The sequence below is a fragment of the Emericellopsis cladophorae genome (assembly GCF_022114955.1).
Source record: "Emericellopsis cladophorae strain MUM 19.33 chromosome Unknown NODE_37_length_229796_cov_116_624128, whole genome shotgun sequence".
NCBI lineage: Eukaryota > Fungi > Ascomycota > Sordariomycetes > Hypocreales > Bionectriaceae > Emericellopsis > Emericellopsis cladophorae.
Genome location: NW_026250962.1, coordinates 1,970 through 19,596, shown reverse-complemented (window position 1 = coordinate 19,596; position 17,627 = coordinate 1,970). Strand labels below are relative to the sequence as shown.

Below are 17,627 nucleotides of genomic sequence, written 5' to 3'. Positions count from 1 at the left end.
CAAGCAAAGGCGACTTAATAATTATAACCCGAAAGTCCTCGCGAAGTAAGATTCTATCCTAAACATATTTGCAGTATACGGCCCCACGACACGATCCTAGTATTTTCGTCCGCTAACTGGCAATAGCTAGAACTAGGCTAAGACGGAGTATAAGCGACCGTTTAAGGAATATAAAGAATCCTGTCTTTATAATGGGGCTCCTATCCTAGAGCTTTATAAGTTAGAGGACTTTTAGAGGTTCTATAAGGATCAGTCGGTTAGCAAACTCAACGAGCGACCCACCGCTCGGACTCTACGAGCGAGAGTAAAGGAGTTCAAGGCCGGATTTAGTCGACTTACCGGGAATATATTAAATAACGAAGACACCGAAGAGATCAATCGTGTAAGCGAAATACACTCCTAATCCTATATCTCAAACTAAGACATGAACTAGTGGCTCTAATAAGTGCTGCCTTATGAAGAAGGAAGCGGCGTGAGAGATATCGAGATGCCGAAATATAACTACAAACCGGTTGACTTAGACCGAAATATTAAAGCTTTATGGACTCGAACGGACCTAGGATTCATCCACGAGAGGCATAGGATCCAGTTTTACTTTCTTCTGCTGTTATTTTGCCGTAGTGGATCTCGCCAAGGTGCCCTCCTTAAAAAAGGAATTCTATACAAAGTAAGAGCTCCTCTTCAAGCTTCTGAACCCCGAGTCTAACTCGAAAGGATATCACACTTATCCTTAATCGTACAGACGACGGCAAACGTGAATTCATCTTCAAGCTTAACCAGCGCCATATCAAGAACAACAAGGATCCGGAGAACAAGAAGTAAGCACATTTCGAATATCGCGTTATAGTGACTAATCCGTGTAAAGGTACGGAGTGATAGGCAGAGAACATTATCTAATTCGGTACAACGCTGTGGCTTTCCTTTTAAGTCTCGCCATCGCAGATAACGCCTTAAATCGCGAACAGTTCCTGCAGATACTAAAAGGGAATGGCGAGGGACCTATCGAGTGGAATAACGATATTAAAGATCTTCCTGTCTGCAAGGAGATTAACCGGAGAGGAGTTATTGATCACACGAAACCCATGAGCGGCTACATATTCAAGCAGATACTTGGAAAGCTCTTGATAGCTGAGTACAGTTATGCTCGCCCCTCGTTACACATGATACGAAGGGAGCTTGGAAAGCAGCTAGATAGTGCGATTGCCCCTAGCCCGCATATGCCTTACTAACTATCGACAGAGCGTTACACCGAGACACAGAGGTCTCAACATCTCCTACAAGCGGATCCACGCGTCTTTAGTCAAAGCTATATCGCCTCTATTTCATCTTACGACGGGTTTGCCGTATTTATGCGGGAGCAGCCCGACCACTCTACAGTAGACTACTTCCAGGGCCTCAGTTAGTTTTAGCAGCCAGGCCTTCCAACGCACCTTCCGATTGCGAAGAAAACAAAACTAGTATATCTTCCAGAAATCATAGAGCATGATAAAGAGATACAGAAGGCGGTGGATAAGGATGCCAGGAGTAAGGCGAAGCAAGCCCGACTAAATGCACTTAAGCGCCTTAAAAAAAAAGCCTTGGCGGCATATCGGCTAGAAGAGTGGGAACGCTTACGGAAGCAGCGGCTAGAAGTCGAGAGTCACTCGTTCGCCGCCGACTGCTCGGATCCTCTGTGTTACGGTTCTACCAGTTGCTGGCGGCTGGGTACAAGACCCAGCCTAGTTCACCCAGGCACGTGACGCGTGCCCACGAGGACGCACAGACCTCGTAGGGTCTTTATAGGAAAGGGGGACCGTAAATTCCCTTTTCTTTCTCTTTTCCTACCTTATCGTTAGATAGACTTAATCTAAGCTACTAAGTTATTCTAATAGGGCTTAGCCTATAATATATCTAACGATCTATCTAACGACGTAGCGTATTCGTATAGCACGAGCTATAATATCCGACGAATAAATATTCGATATCCCCCCGTAGGTGATTATATAGGTGGCCGAGTAAGTAAATACCTCGCTCCGACCGATATAAGAGTAGATCGTAGAGCTTTTATAGCTTCTTTATAGTAGGCTCGTAACGCCTGCCCCTTCGCAGGCTCCCGAATAAGATACGCTTGAATAGCCTATACCCGTCCCCTTTGTTGTTATCGACGCGGTGCCCGACGAGGTAACTTAGGCTAATATTCCGATCGAGGCGCCTCCTAAGCGAAGACCTAGCGGCCGCCTTGCGAGGAAGCTACTGCCGAACCCCCTGAGGTAATACTAAGGACTACGACCTCTAGAGAGTCTAGATAAAGGATAAGCTCGAGCTAGACTAGAACTATTTTAACTCGTAGCGAGAACGCTAGTACCTCGTGAATAGCTGCCTAGATACTAACGCGTAGCGTGTTATACGGGCCTACTACGAGGTAGGGGAATAAGCCGACTAGGACCCCTATAAGTTCTTAGCCTACCTCGATCGGTGCTACGCGGATCCGAACTAGAGCGCACGCGCTACGGAGACTCTACGTAACCTTATATAAAGCGAGATATAGTCCTTCGCGGCCTTCCTGCCTAAGTTCGAGCGTATTCTAGCGGAAGCCGGCGGCGGCCTCTAGACCGATAGTACCCGCCTCGCCTTCCTGTCGGGTGCGATAAGTTAGTAACTCCGCACCGTACTTATCCCTATGGACCTCCCGGAGGACTATAGCGCCTGGGTTACTAGGGTGTAAGGGGTCGCGTGGAGGCTCGAGAGTGCCGATAAGGCCGCGAGGACGTAGTTCCCTCGTAGAAGGACCGCACCCGAAATAAACTATACGTATACCCCTAAGGATAGCGACGGCGATATCCGAATAGGCGGCGTTAACCGCTTATTATAGCGGGGTGGCCGCGCCTCCGAGGGCCGGGCGCGAAAACTAATTATATGCTAGTCTTACGGCTAGGAAGGCTACGTTAAACAGGAGTGTCTGTCTCTAAGGGTGGCAGAGGTCTCGTAAGAGGCTCGTAGCGATAGCGAGGACGACGAAGAGCCGGATATTACGGCGGGAAAAATATAGCCCCGAAATAAAGTCAGGCGTCGGGGCCTACGAGAGCTAAGATTACTCGTTAGAAGAGGTTTAAGAGTCTATTAAGTGGTTTTTTATTAAATATATAGGTACGAATAAATAGCGTACTCGCTACGAAAGCCTTAATAGATTCTAGCTATTACTACTATATAGTCGTGAGCGAAGACCTTATAACGAGACTTAGCCTCCCGCTAGTAAAAGAGCGTTCCCGCCCCTTAAAGGGATATTCTAAGGAGATTAAGTAAGGAAGAAGTAGCGGGGTCGTAATATTAACGGTAGAAATCTACGGCTCCGAAGAAGAGGTTTTTGCTTACGTAGTGCCGGGTCTTAGCTAAGACTTGTTCTTAGGTAACCCGTGGATAGCACGTAATAAGACCAGCTATAACGCAGGGAAGAAGCAGCTCTAGCACGGTCGTGTAGGGCTGGCAGTCCGCCTAGTCGGGGAATAAGAACCCCGTAGGGTATAGGTAGTACGACTAACGAAGCTCGTATTAAGGAGTGTCTTCGTAGCGGAATATCGGCGAGAACGACGCCGTGAACTAAAGGATCCTGCTATCGGCGCGATCTCGCTAAAGGACGTAGAAGACATACTCGTACCGAAGACGCCGGTAGATCCTAGGGACTTCGTGCCGGCTGATATCCTACGAGACTTCCTGAAGCTATTCTCGCCGGATTACGTAATAGAACTACCCCCTCACTAACTAAGAGTGGACCACGAAGTATACCTAGTGCGAGATAGCAGCGGCAACGAGGCGCCACTACCGTGGGGACCCTTATATAAGATATTAAGGGAGGAACTCTTAGTGCTACGGAAGGTACTAAAGGACTTACTTAATAAGGGATTCGTGCGAGTTAGTAGCTCCCCCGCGTCGGCCCTAGTGCTCTTCGTAAAGAAGCTAGGTAACGGGCTACGGTTTTACTGCGATTACCGAGCCCTAAACGCGATCACGAAGAGAGATAGATACTTACTCCTACTAATCTTAGAGATACTCTATAGCTTATCCGCGGCGAAGTAGTTCACGAAGCTTAATATAGTAGCCGCTTTCTATAAGATTAGGATAGCCCCGGGTCACGAGGAGAAGACCGCGTTCCGGACGAGGTATAGGTTATTTAAATAGATTGTTTACCCGTTCGGGCTGAGCGGCGCCCCCGCTACGTTCTAACGGCGGATTAATAGCGTCCTCCGAGAGTTCCTAGGGGACTTTATAACCGCGTATATCGATAATATCTTAATCTACTCGAATAAGTCAAGAAGCGACTACCTTACGAAAGTACGGCGGTACTTAAGGCGCTCGCTACCGCGGGACTATTACTCGACCTTAAGAAGAGTGCGTTTGCCGTAAAGAAGGTGAACTACCTCGGTTATATAGTTAAGGCCGAGAAGGGAGTGTCGTACGACCCGGAGAAGCTACGAGCTATATACGAATAGGATACTCTTATTATAATAAAGGGAGTATAAAGCTTCTTAGGCTTTATAAACTATTACCGCGGCTTTATAGATTACTTCTCTAACGTGGCGCTCCCGTTAGTAATACTTACGAGGAAACGGGTCCCCTTTATCTAGTTAAAGGAAGAAGATATAGCGTTCTCGGAATTAAAGCGTAGGCTCTACGAAGCGCTGGTTCTATAATACTTCGACCTTAAGCGAGAGACCTGGCTAGAAACCGACTCGTTAGGCTAGGTAATAGGAGCGACCTTAACCTAGCTAGATTCGTAAGGGAACCGCCACGCTATTATATATACCTCGAAGAAGCTATCGCTAGCCGAATATAACTACGAGATTTATAATAAGGAACTCCTAGCTATTATATATAGCTTAAGAGCGTGGAGGGCGGAGCTAAGAAGCTACGAGTTATTTACGATCCTCACGGACTATAAGAACCTTATATACTTCCTTATAAAGCGATAGCTTAATAAAAGATAGGTACGCTAGGCTATAGAGTTATAGGAATATAACTTCTAACTACGTTACCGCCTGGGGTACGAGGCCGCTACGCCCGATACACTAAGTCGCCGCGAATAAGACATCCCCGCGGGAGAGGATAACCCTCGTATACTTAGCCGCTTCCGAGAAATATTCCCTAAGAGTTCCCCTTATAATAACCCGCTCCTATGAACGCTAGGGAGTAGCTAAGACGCCGGCCCCTTGCCGCTCCTAGAGGGGGTGGATATCTTCTCTACCGACGAGGCTTTAGCGAACCTTTAGGACGAAACCGTTCGCTAGGATAAGGTCTATTAGACCGTGCACCGGTCGGTGTTATATAGAGAACGCCGCCTCCCCGCTCGCCTATCGCTTAAGGTCTAAATCGTAGAATACTAGATTAACTCTAGCCGGCGATTATTATTCCGGGATAAGATCTAGGTCCCTAGGGGCGCTACTAGAGACAGCGAGGACGATATAGATAAGCTACGCGGATAAGTAATATAGAAGATTTACGAAGCCCCGTCGGTCGGCTACCTAGGACGGGATATAACCTACGAAGCGGTAGCGAGGAAGTTCTTCTAGCTAGGGATAACGAAGCTAGTACGTAGGTTTGTTATAGCGTGCGATACTTACGGCCGGAACTATATCTAGAGGGAAATAAAATAGGGTCTCTTTAAACCCTTACCTATCCTAGAGCGACCCCGTAGCGACCTTATAATAGACTTTATTACGAGCTTATTAAAGTCGGGGTCGGATAAGGTATAATACCTCTAGGTGATTACGGATAGACTAACGAAAGCGGTCACGCTCGAAGCGATAAGTAATATAACTACCGAGGTATACGCGTAGTGTTTCCTTATATACTACTACCGTTACTACGGAATACTAGTGTCTATCGTTAGCGATAGAGGGACGAACTAGACGGGAAGATTCTAGAAGAGTCTCTGCTAACTTATAAGGGTAACGTAGTATCTAAGTACCGCCTACTATCCTTAGATAGATAGGATTTCGGAGAGGAATAACTAAGAGATTTAGGCATACCTTCGTTACTATATCGATTAGGCCTAATCGAACTAGTCGGATTAGCTGCCCGTAGCGATATTAGCGCTTAATAGTAGGAAGAACGCCGCTATAACGGTCAGCCCTTTCTTCTACGAATACGGTTAGGAACCCTCGGCGATTTAAGTACTAGATAACGAGGCGAACGAGGTGCGGAGTTCCCCCGAACTCGCTATAAAGGACTTTATCTCCCGGTTAGGTAGGGTGACGGACTTTATATAAATAGCTATCGCCGCCGTATAATAACGCGCTAAGGACATAGCTAACTCGTATCGACGACCGGCCGAACGGTTCGAGGTTAGCGATAAGGTGTGGCTGAAAATAGCGAACTATTATATTATAAGGCCGAGCAAGAAGCTCGACGCTCTATATTATAAGTATAAAGTTACTAAGGTTATTAGCCCTCTAGTAGTCGAACTAAGCGTTCCCTCTGCGATTTATCCGCGTTTCTACGTCGACTAGCTACGGCGGGCGGGCCTAGACTTAGTAGCCGGTTAGTAGACTAACGATACCTAACCTGCGATTATAATTAATAAATAATAAGAATAGCTAGTCGAATATATCCTATACGCACGAAGTAAGCGGCGAGGCCGCGGGCTACGGAGGGAGTGCCTTATAAAGTAGAAAGGCTATTCTAAGCTAACCTAGGAACCGCTATCGAATATTACGGATACGGCCGCGCTCGACGAATTCGAAGAAATTCACGGATCTATAGAATTTCATAACGGTCCCGACTAGAGCGTAGCGAGATCGTAATAGCTACGTAGACTTTCCGCTCTAAATATAGCTAATTTTACGATATTTTTAGTCAACTTATAGGCGGGGGGGGAGGAACTCTATTTAAGGCCACACGGCCGCAGCCGATCCGCCGGGCTACCGTAGGGAGACCGCACGCTAAACTTTTTCTTAAAGAATTAAAGAATAAAAATCAGCCCCGAAGGGTCCCCCGCACCTAAACCGCAGCTATACTATATCTAGGCCCTAGGGGCCGCGCCCTCCTCCTCGGACTCGGGCTCCTCGTTAAGGGGATTATAACCCTTAACGACAGGGAGTTACTAACGGGTTAGCTAGTAACTCGCAGGGGGACCGTAAGGACGTGAACTTATAAGGTACTTATAGATAGAGCGTAGTATAGCCTTAATACTAGTAAGGCGGTAGTTAGCGTTAGGGGCGGCCCGGGGGTACTATCGTAGGGCACGCGTAGCGCGCTCGCCTATAGTAGACTATTTACGCGTTTCCTAGCTAGTTAGTATATATTTACTATATAAGGATATAGCAGACTTATAGCGGACCTATCGCCTAGGGTAGCGCCCGCGGCCTTTATAGTAGCGGCGGCGGCTATAAACTCTAGGGCGGTAGGGATAGCCTTAAGAGCGAGCTACAGAAAATATATATTAATAGTGCGAGGGATTGGCGTTTAGAATATTTAGAAATAAGTAAACTTATAAAGATATACTCGTGCTTAATATTAGTATAATAGTAGTACTTTTTACTACCGGAGTCTACTCGAGTTAGTAGACTAACCGCACCGAGGTCGTAGGAAGACCTACTCTTAACGCTACGGTAGGGCGCGGCGGAGGGGTTGGCTATAAGGGCACGGAGGTAGCGAGAGTATCTAGAGCGTATAAGTAAGGTTCCCGTATCTTCCTCGCACTCGTATATACGGGAGCTTACAGCGGCGGCCGGGGGGCGCCTACTTCTTACCTAGCGGCGGTATAGAAGGGGGGGGAGACGATAAGGATTACTACTACGCGTTAGCACTATCCTCGTTAGGAACTCGCACCCCGGGGTTATATAATATACGCGACGGTAGCGCTTAGAGCTACGAGGGCCCTAGGCGGCGCCTTTCTTACTAATAGCTACTACGTGTATACGTTAGCTATATATCGTCGCTTTAGTATCGAAGTCCTTACTAGGGGCGGGAGAGGCGGCGGCGGTAGCGGCGATAAAGAGTTAATTAATCTACGACGTTAGTAAGGCTCTTAGAGTGGCCGTAGGCGGCGCGTAGGGACTGCGCGCGCGCAGGATTAACTCACGGGGGCCGACGGGCTGATTAACTATAGCGCGCTACGTATAGGGTTAGTAGGGAGGTCGTAGAGGTATCGCGGGGCTGCCGCGGGCTATTATAGGTATATACCGGTATCGAGAAATAAGGCTAAAGGAGAGAAAAATAACAGGTAGGGAAGGCCACGGCCGATATTATTATAGCCGCCCTTAGATTTATCTAATATTAGCTTATATTACCTTTACCTTAGCCTTAGTTCGCGAGGCTAACGGGTATATATATAGGACGTAGCTATACCGCGCGGGGTACTACGAGAAACCGCGGATCTACCCGGAGTGCGAATTAATATATATAAAAACCCAGGATATGTTCCTAGCGGTAAGGCACCCCGTAGCTATCCCGACGGGCCACCGCAGGCTGGCCTAGAGTTAGTAGGGGGGTAGTGTTACGGTTCTACCAGTTACTAGCGGCTGGGTATAAGACCTAGCCTAGTTCACCCAGGCACGTGACGCGTGCCCACGAGGACGCACAGACCTCGTAGGGTCTTTATAGGAAAGGGGGACCGTAAATTCCCTTTTCTTTCTCTTTTCCTACCTTATCGTTAGATAGACTCAATCTAAGCTACCAAGTTGTTCTAACAGGGCTTAGCCCACAACACTCTGAACAAGCTCATTCCGCAGAAGGGTCGCCTCGCGGCTATCATAAGCAACAACCTAGACAATCTAGGCTAGGAAGAGTCTATCAACGATATAGTTAACTTACTAAAGACTAAATAAGGTGTCTTTTACCGCCCAAACGAGGCGCTAGAAAAGGGGGTATGTCCTTTTTATAACGAATCTATAGAAAAGTAAGACTATCTCACAGGCCGCCTTAATTCGCTAACTCTGCCGTAGGTTACAGGAGAGATAAAGATCAAGAAATATCTATTACTACCGAAAGAAAGATATTACGAAAACCCTAGGCACACTCTAGTCTGATCTCCGCTTCTGTTATTTTTATATAGCTTTTTATAAGGCCGATGAATAGGGCTAATACGAGCATTACTTATAAAAACCTTAGAAACGCTATAGTTCGCTTACGTACCACTATACTTTAATTCGACCTATATTCTGTCTCCTTTGTAAACAAGCTAAGCACTACTCACCTAGCGACAGGATGCAATATTAGGAACGAGATACGGACGCCATACGCTATCTTAAGCAGGCTCACGGATAGCTATAGCGATATGCAGAGTGCGACTTCTTATCTTCGAACCGGGAAGTAAGGTGCTCCTATCTCTATAACGTTTATAGTTATAATATACCGAAGCTTAGCAGTACTAAGTCTAATAGTTATAAAATATTGCTCTCACTAGAACTGTCTAGGTCACCAGACTCTAACTTAAGCCTAAATTAGACTAAAGCCTCTAATATTAATTCGTTCGATATATCTTAGTTTATATTATTCCCTCCGACCCCTAAGGCTAAGCCTACGTTACCGCCGCCCCTCCCTCTCTCGTTAGACGTTGTTTCGCTTTAACCGGTCGTTCTCTCTACCTATAATAGCGACTAGAAAGAAGAAGTTAGTAGCGATAATAAGCGTACTAATAAGATAGATTATAGCGTAAGCTTTATCGGGGATCCGGAACTTAAGTTAACGAGCAGCTTAGACCAGCCGAGGACCATCGTCTACGAGAGCTTAAGTCGAGATAGCTTGCTGACGCAATCGGTGGAAGCAAACCTAGACGAGGGTTAGCCTTATACGGATAGTTCGCCGAATTCTGAGGCAAAAGCTACTACCGTAGCTAACGATAAACGCACGCCTATACCTTCCCTAATAATCACCGGAGCAAGTATAAAGCCCCGGATAAGGATTATACTCAGAACCTCGACCTAATAGCCCGGGAGCGGAGAGTATTTACCTCCTCGCAGCCCCATAGGGAAGGAAGCCCGGCCAGCTCCTTCTACGACACGTAAGCGGATTTAGCTTAAGTTAAACAGTATAGTAGAGAGATTACGCCGTATTAGATAAGACTATAATAATAAATATAACATAGATAGTAGACTCTATAGGAAATGACGTAAATATTAAGATAATATAGGTATTATACGCTAGTATAAAGGGCGTCTGCTTGCGAATAGGGAGGAATAGACTTACGGAGAATCTATCTTTATACCTCTAGTAATATATAGCGCTTTATGTCTTTATTCCTATTATTATTATGCGGGCACAATAATACCGCAGGTGCTATGGTATAGTACGTAACCCTCCGAGCACTAGACTAGTCACCTGCATGCCCATCCGATAGACGCCTTCTCCGTTCCCCCCGAAACGGTTGAACTGCTCGAAGCTTTATTCCAGGCAAGCCAGAATAGCCGTCAACAGCCCGCTTCCAAAGCACTCGAGGACTTTATGACGCATCCTTGTCTACCCTGCGACGACCGCACACCCAAATAGACAAAGGCGGCCATACGTGTTAACTAACCATTGGTAGGCGCTCGCTAGGCATGCGCTCACCAATGGACGCACGCCAACGAAAGCGCCTGCAGGCGCTGAGCCACCCAACACCAAATGGTATGGCCCGCGACTCCTGCCGTTCATGCATAGGACTGCCCTGATAAGGCTGCGGTCTTCGACTGCCTATAGGAAGGTCAATATCCTCTCAAATGATCCGTCTGTCTCTCAACTACCGGCTCACCAAATATCTCAAGACCTTCCGCAGTCCCGACGCGATACGTTTCCCATCCGACCAGCGACCACACTACGTACACGAAACAAACCTCTATCCTCGGGTGTGAGAGGAAACAGTAGACTGCTGTTGCTTGTGCTGCCGCCGACGATTCCAGCCCACCCGCCTTACCCCGCCGGCAATCGCCCAAGCCGATACCCACCCAACTCCTGCTACCGACCGATTGATTGCCTGTGCCACGAATTGAAGCCGCACCCGCCATGTCGGATAGTCAGTGCAATGCGAACGATTATACGGTGGGCTGGGTGTGTGCGCTCCCTTTGGAGATGGCCGCCGCACAGGGAATGCTCGACGAGATCCACCCAAACCTGTCCGAGCAGGCGTCGGGCGACCATAACAACTATGTCCTCGGACAAGTCGGGGAACACAACGTTGTCATCGCCTGTCTGCCAGTGGGGATCTACGGAACGACGCCTGCGGCTACCGTGGCCAAAGACATGCTGCGCACCTTCAAGTCGATCCGATTCGGCCTGATGGTCGGGATCGGTGGCGGTGCACCATCGTCAGGTCATGACATTCGGCTGGGTGACATTGTCGTCAGCCAGCCGTACGGGAAGACTGGAGGCGTGATCCAGTACGACCGAGGGAAGGACGGACTTGACGGCTTCGAACGAACTGGGTCGCTCAACACGCCGCCTCAACTCTTATTGGCTGCGTTGGGTCGACTCCAGGCCGACCATCTCATGAGAGGCAGTCGCATCCCCGGCTTCCTGTCCGAGCTTCTCAACAAATACCCGATAATGAAAAAGGCATTCAGCTTCCAGGGCGAGTCGAACGACTGTCTGTTCCAGGCAGAATACGAGCACGCCGGCGGTGATTCTGGGTGCGAACAATGCGATCGTACACGAGCCGTGCAAAGGGACGTTCGGGACGACGCCGATCCGGTGGTGCACTATGGCAATATCGCCTCGGGCAATCAGGTGATCAAGAATGCACGCACACGAGACCGACTGAGCAAGGAACTCGGGGTGCTCTGCTTCGAATTGGAGGCGGCCGGGCTGATACAGGACTTCCCATGCCTGGCGATCCGGGGCATCTGCGACTATTCCGACTCACACAAGAACAAGGCATGGCAGGGGTATGCGGCGGCGGCGGCGGCGGCGTTCGCAAAGGAGCTTCTTTCGGCCATTTCCCCCGAGCGCGTGCTCCAGGATAAGGCCATACCGCAGCTCGTTTCGGGTGCGTTGCAGTGATTCCGGTGGATGGATAATCCGTGGCATCTAGAGTCAAGTGTAACAAGGCTTTCCGCTGATCGTTTGGAACAGACCCTGTGGCCCAAGAGCTGTTGGCCGCCACTAACGAAACGATCTCAAAGCACGCAACAAAGCAAGACACTAGATACGAGAACGATAAACAGATCGAATGCCACCGGTGTTTCAAAACCTCTCAGTATGAGGACTTCAAGAACATCAACCCCGACCGTGTACCGGGCACATGCAAGTGGGTCCTGGAGCACCCGCAGTACAAGAAGTGGCGACAGAGCTCGCACGACAACCTCCTCTGGATCTCGGCGGACCCTGGCTGCGGCAAGTCGGTGCTGGCGAAAGCTCTTATCGACGAGGAGCTCGATAACACAGGCGATCATACGGTGTGCTACTTCTTCTTCAAGGACAACGAGGCCCAAGACGGCCTCGCGACGGCGCTATGCGCTCTCCTCCACCAGCTCTTCGGTCGGCTGCCCCACCTCCTGCGCCACGCCGCAAATGCGTTTGAGAAGAACGACCACAAGCTGCAGAATGAGGTGGACGAGCTGTGGCGTATCTTTCTGGCTGCTGCTACGGATGACTCTACGGGGGCCGTGATCTGCATTTTCGACGCCCTAGACGAATGCCAGAGAGACGGTCGTCGGAAGCTCGTCCGACTAGTCACGGACTTCTATGCCCGGCGCGTGTCGGCATCAACGAGGACGTTCCCGTTGAAGTTTCTCGCGACGAGTCGCCCGTACCAGGATATTGAGTCTGGCTTCAGCAACGTCCCCCCCGCGCTTCCGTCGATTCGGTTAGCCGGCGAGGAGAGCAATGCGGACATCAGCGAGGAGATCAACCTCGTCATTCGGCAGAAGATACAGGAGCTTCGCACAGACCAGGAGGTCCGAGATATGTTGCAAGCGAAGCTGCTAGCAATATCCAACCGAACCTACCTCTGGCTGCATCTCGTCTGGGACGAGTTGCAGCGGAGCAGACGCAGTAAGACGGCACTTATGAAAAAGATTGACTCGCTTCCATCAACAGTCGAACAAGCTTACGAGAGCATTCTCGGCAGACTTCGCCCTGAGCAACGAGAAGATGCGCGAATCCTCCTTCACATTATCGTGGGAGCTCGACGGCCGCTCACACTCATTGAAATGGACGTGGCATTCCAGCTGGCTGTGGACTCACCGGGTGCGACAGCACACGAGGAGCTTGAACTTAATACCGACCGTGTCAAATCCGATATCCGAGAGCTGTGCGGCCTCTTCGTTTTCATCAGCGACAACCGGATCTACTTGATACACCACACGGCGAAGGAATTTCTAGTTGCAAAGAAAGGTGTCAAAGAATCGACTGGGAAGTTCTGGAGGCATTCACTTCGAGGGGAGTTCTCCAGCCAGATCATGACGCAAATATGCGTACAATATCTCTCTTTTCGTGATATCGGAGATAATCATCGCTACAAAATGAGAAAAGCAGATTCCGACGCGAGAGATTTTCCACTATTGGAGTACTCTGCGGAGAATTGGCCAGCACATTTCCGGGATACGGATGACGCGGACGAGGGCCTCCTTAGCCTCATCTTTAAGCTGTATGACGCCAAGACGGCACGGTTCGAGACATGGTTATCAATTTTCTGGAATGCTGCGTATCCATACCGTGGTCGATATGACCTAAAGCCACTGCACTTGGCGGCGTTGAATGGCCATACCCAGGTTGTAGAGCTGCTCCTGAAGGAGGGGGCGGACGTCAACGCGGAGGGCGGCGGGTACAGCAACGCTCTACAGGCCGCCTCATCCGAAGGCCATGCCGAGATTGTGAGGCTGCTCCTAGAGAAGGGGGCGGACGTTAACGCGGAGGGCGGCGTCTTCGGCAGCGTTCTACGGGCCGCCTCATCCGAAGGCCATGTCGATATTGCGAAGCTTCTCCTAGAGAAGGGGGCGGACGTGAACGCGGAGAGCGGTATCTCCGGCAACGCTCTACGGGCCGCCTCAGCGAGAGGCTATACCGAGATTGTGAGGCTGCTCCTAGAGAAGGGGGCGGACGTTAACGCGGAGGGCGGCGCCTTAGGCAACGCTCTATGGGCTGCCTCAGCGAGAGGCTATACCGACATTGCGAAGCTTCTCCTAGAGAAGGGGGCGGACGTCAGCGCGGAGGGCGGCGAATACGGCAACGCTCTACAGGCCGCCTCAGCGAGAGGCTATACCGAGATTGTGAGGCTGCTCCTAGAGAAGGGGGCGGACGTTAAAGGCAACGCTCTACGGGCCGCCTCATCCGAAGGCCATGTCGATATTGCGAAGCTTCTCCTAGAGAAAGGGGGCGGACGTTAACGCGGAGGGCGGCGTCTTCGGCAACGCTTTATGGGCTGCCTCAACGAGATGCTATACCGACATTGCGAAGCTTCTCCTAGAGAAAGGGGCGGACGTCAACGGCAACGCTCTACGGGCCGCCTTATATGGAGGCCACGCCGAGATTGTGAAGCTTCTCTTAGAGAAGGGGGCGGATGTATGCCTCAAGGACGATACATTTGCGCAGACATCACTGTCCTGGGCGGCTGAGAACGGCCATGAAGCAGTCGTCAAGCTGCTTCTCGCCGTGGATGACACAGACGTTGATACGCTGGACCATTCCGGTCGGATGCCCCTGTCATGGGCTGCGGCTAATGGACATGACGCTGTCGTCAAACTTCTGCTCGACTCCAGCAGAGTGAATATCGAGTCGGTGGACGTATCTGGTCGAACAGCACTTACATGGGCCACCACAAAAGGACACGAAGGCGTAGTCAAGATGCTTCTCGACGCCTATGCCGCTACGGCTAGCAGTATTGTCCAGCAGACACTCTTTTCAGCCGTAGCGAAAGGACATGAGGCGGTGGTTGAGATGCTCATCGAAAGGAACGGTGTCGACTTGGCTGCCGAGGATGGATGTGGTCTCACCGCTTTGCAGTTGGCCGTCTTCAAGGGCCATCAAGCTGTGGAGAAGCTACTGCTGGCACACGACGCGGTGGTAGTTTCGGACTTCTATAGATTTCGTTTTCTATTCGGGGAGAATAAGCATTGACAGTTTCTCTAGATCTACGGCATGACGCCAAAACTCCTCAGTTCAATGGCTGAGAATACAGGAGGGACCCCGAATGCCTTCTTCAACCCAGACGTTCGTACATGACGTTTAATCCCGTGGTGGAGCCAGACGTCAACAAGGTTCATCATGAACTCGCTCTGACCCTAAAAGGTGATGTAATTGCAGACTGCGTGTTTCGTGCGTCGGTGGTTTGCGTAGGACTCCTAGATGTGCAAGCTTGTGGCCTGGATCGGTGGTTGCCGAGACAATTCATAGAGCGTCATCAGGACGTCGATTCTTGCATATTCTCGATTGCTCAATATCCAGGCCAAGTTGTGGACATCACGACATTGTGATCCACTTTAGCCAGCACTGTCATCACCCGCCCTCCATGGCTTGAAAAGGGTCAAGAGTGTGGGAAGCGGACACCGATTTCGAATTTGGCTATACACAGTTAGCGGATAAAGACGGTGGATTCCACAATGACACTGATTCGGCAATAGGAGTTAGAACGTAGGTAGTTTCTGTTTTATTATTTCATATGCTTAGCGGGAATGGTTAAGCTGAAAAGCTGATCGAACCTGTGTGAGTAGCGCAAGCTCAACGGTATCCGTCTCCAGCACAATTTTCCAGTATCGCGAACTACATGGTCGCACCTTTCACAACTATGGAAGTACGGAATATTAGTAAGTAGTAGCCAAATTATGCTCGAGCTAACATCGCTGATATAACAGATAGGGGGCCCCAATAATACGATACAGAATGAACAGCTAGATCTTGGGTTTGTGCCTGATTCATGACCAAGTTCACAATCCAACAGTTTCAGCTCACACCTTGCAGCCACCACATGCTAATCATATTGCTCGACGATAAGCTTTTCCCCCTATCAGTGGGAACCCTGAGAAGGTCCTCGATGTTGGCACCGGCCATAGGATAAGTTATGGGCAATGTATAATTCCCTCTCCTAGGTTACCCTACGCTTTCGGCCTCCAGCGGTGAATAACTAATATTTCTGACCTACAGCGATTTCGCAGACTTTTCCATTGAATTGAGGAGGCTGAGACGCGGTGAAGACTATGCAGCGAATAGAGCGCAATAGTGAATTTCATGATTAACGAGATCTAGTGCAATGTTCTTGCGGACGGGGGATTCCCGCTGAGGAGCCTGAGTACGACGATTGTATGGTCTGATCACTATTGCTCCCATGATATGCACTTAATAGCGGATACATGAGGCTGTGTAGAGGCAAAGAACGAATAATAACCAGTTCCTTCGACTTTATCCTTGACTCTCCAAATCTCACCCATGACCTCCTCTTTCCCCAACCTTTCTTGTCACTGACGAGGCATGGTTCCATATCGACTTTTCTTTGGGCGGTGCTGGTAATAGAGACCAGATTGCAGACGTGGGGGGTATAGCTAGATGATAGGCATTAGGGCTCGAAAAAAAAGGAGTTTTTATAAACTGATTGTAGACAGGCTGTCGTCACTGTCGATAAATCCCTGCCACCCTGAATGTGGCCTTGACGCGGTTTGTTGGCGTAGCTGAAACGGGACTGTGCCATGGCCATCTAAAGGACGTTGAGTTTCAACGGACGGTTTCGGCGTTGGACACATTGAACGCGGCACAGAACTGCTCGCTAGTGAAAGAGAGGGCCGTGAATACTCGTCATTGTGTACACTGATGGGACTAAGCAGATCTGTGCCATGAATTCGAGATGAGTCTGACCAAGACATACAAAGGTCTGCAGTGTCCGTCTGTGACAGGTCCAGAGGGCTAGGTAAAGTCGACCGATGGGTGGCTAAAGGACTTTGCAGCGAAGAAACACTAGCATGAGAGGCAGGCTGTGTAGGCATTGTTGAACGAGACGGCAATGAGCTGTCGTTATGATAGTAGAATAGCTGCGAGAAACTATGGGTGGGCGGCGGCGAAGGCACTGTAGAAAGTGGCAGGGAGGAGTTGTCTGACATGTCGCAGTCTCTCGATCCGTATTCAAAGTGAGTGTGATCTGTTGTCCTTGGGTATTCGAGGCTGTCGGACGCACAGGAATTTCGTTGTAGACTCATAGCATGATCTCTCTTCTTGATTCGGTATGCTCGTTGTCGCGCTTTTCTTGAGCGACGAGCTCTGTTCTCACGTGTATGGGCGTCCGGATGTGACCCATCCGAGGGGGCTGTAGGCGTGGGCAGTATGGATCGAGGATCGGTTTCGTTGGATGTATATCTTACTGCGATCTGCTCGGCGTCCCGACAAGCCAGTGTCGAGTAGTCTCTTTCTGTACTTGAGGCTGGGTCGTGGGCAACGACCGAGTCTGTGAGACCTACGCCGGGGCCGCCATGAGAGTGCGTGCAAGGTGCCGCTGCTCTGCGATCAGACCAGCTGGGAGATACTGATGTCTCTTCAGGCACAGGGTCCAATTCTCGCACAAGGCTATCATTCTGCAAGCAAATTGAACGTGACATGTGATTGATCGTGCCATGTTTGTAGGATCCCAAGTTGTTCCATGCCGGGGTCGGAAGTGACTCGGATTGATGTAGTGGTCTGGTTGTGTACTCCTTGGAGTTGATGTAAACTTTCGGACGTGAGTCAAACTCGAAATTGCAAAGGTCATTTCCTAAGAATGC

At 49.7% G+C, this 17,627-nt stretch overlaps 1 protein-coding gene across 1 annotated transcript; it reads left to right on the top strand.

Annotated features, from left to right (window-relative positions):
* Positions 1-10,953: 10,953 nt before the first annotated feature.
* J7T54_004198 (Ankyrin repeat domain-containing protein 50) lies at positions 10,954-15,003 on the top strand (the record flags this gene model as incomplete). Its single annotated transcript, XM_051507863.1, has 3 exons — positions 10,954-11,932; positions 12,019-14,156; positions 14,254-15,003. The coding sequence occupies 3 exons, from the start codon at positions 10,954-10,956 to the stop codon at positions 15,001-15,003; spliced, it is 3,867 nt and encodes a 1,288-aa protein (XP_051360922.1).
* Positions 15,004-17,627: the final 2,624 nt, after the last annotated feature.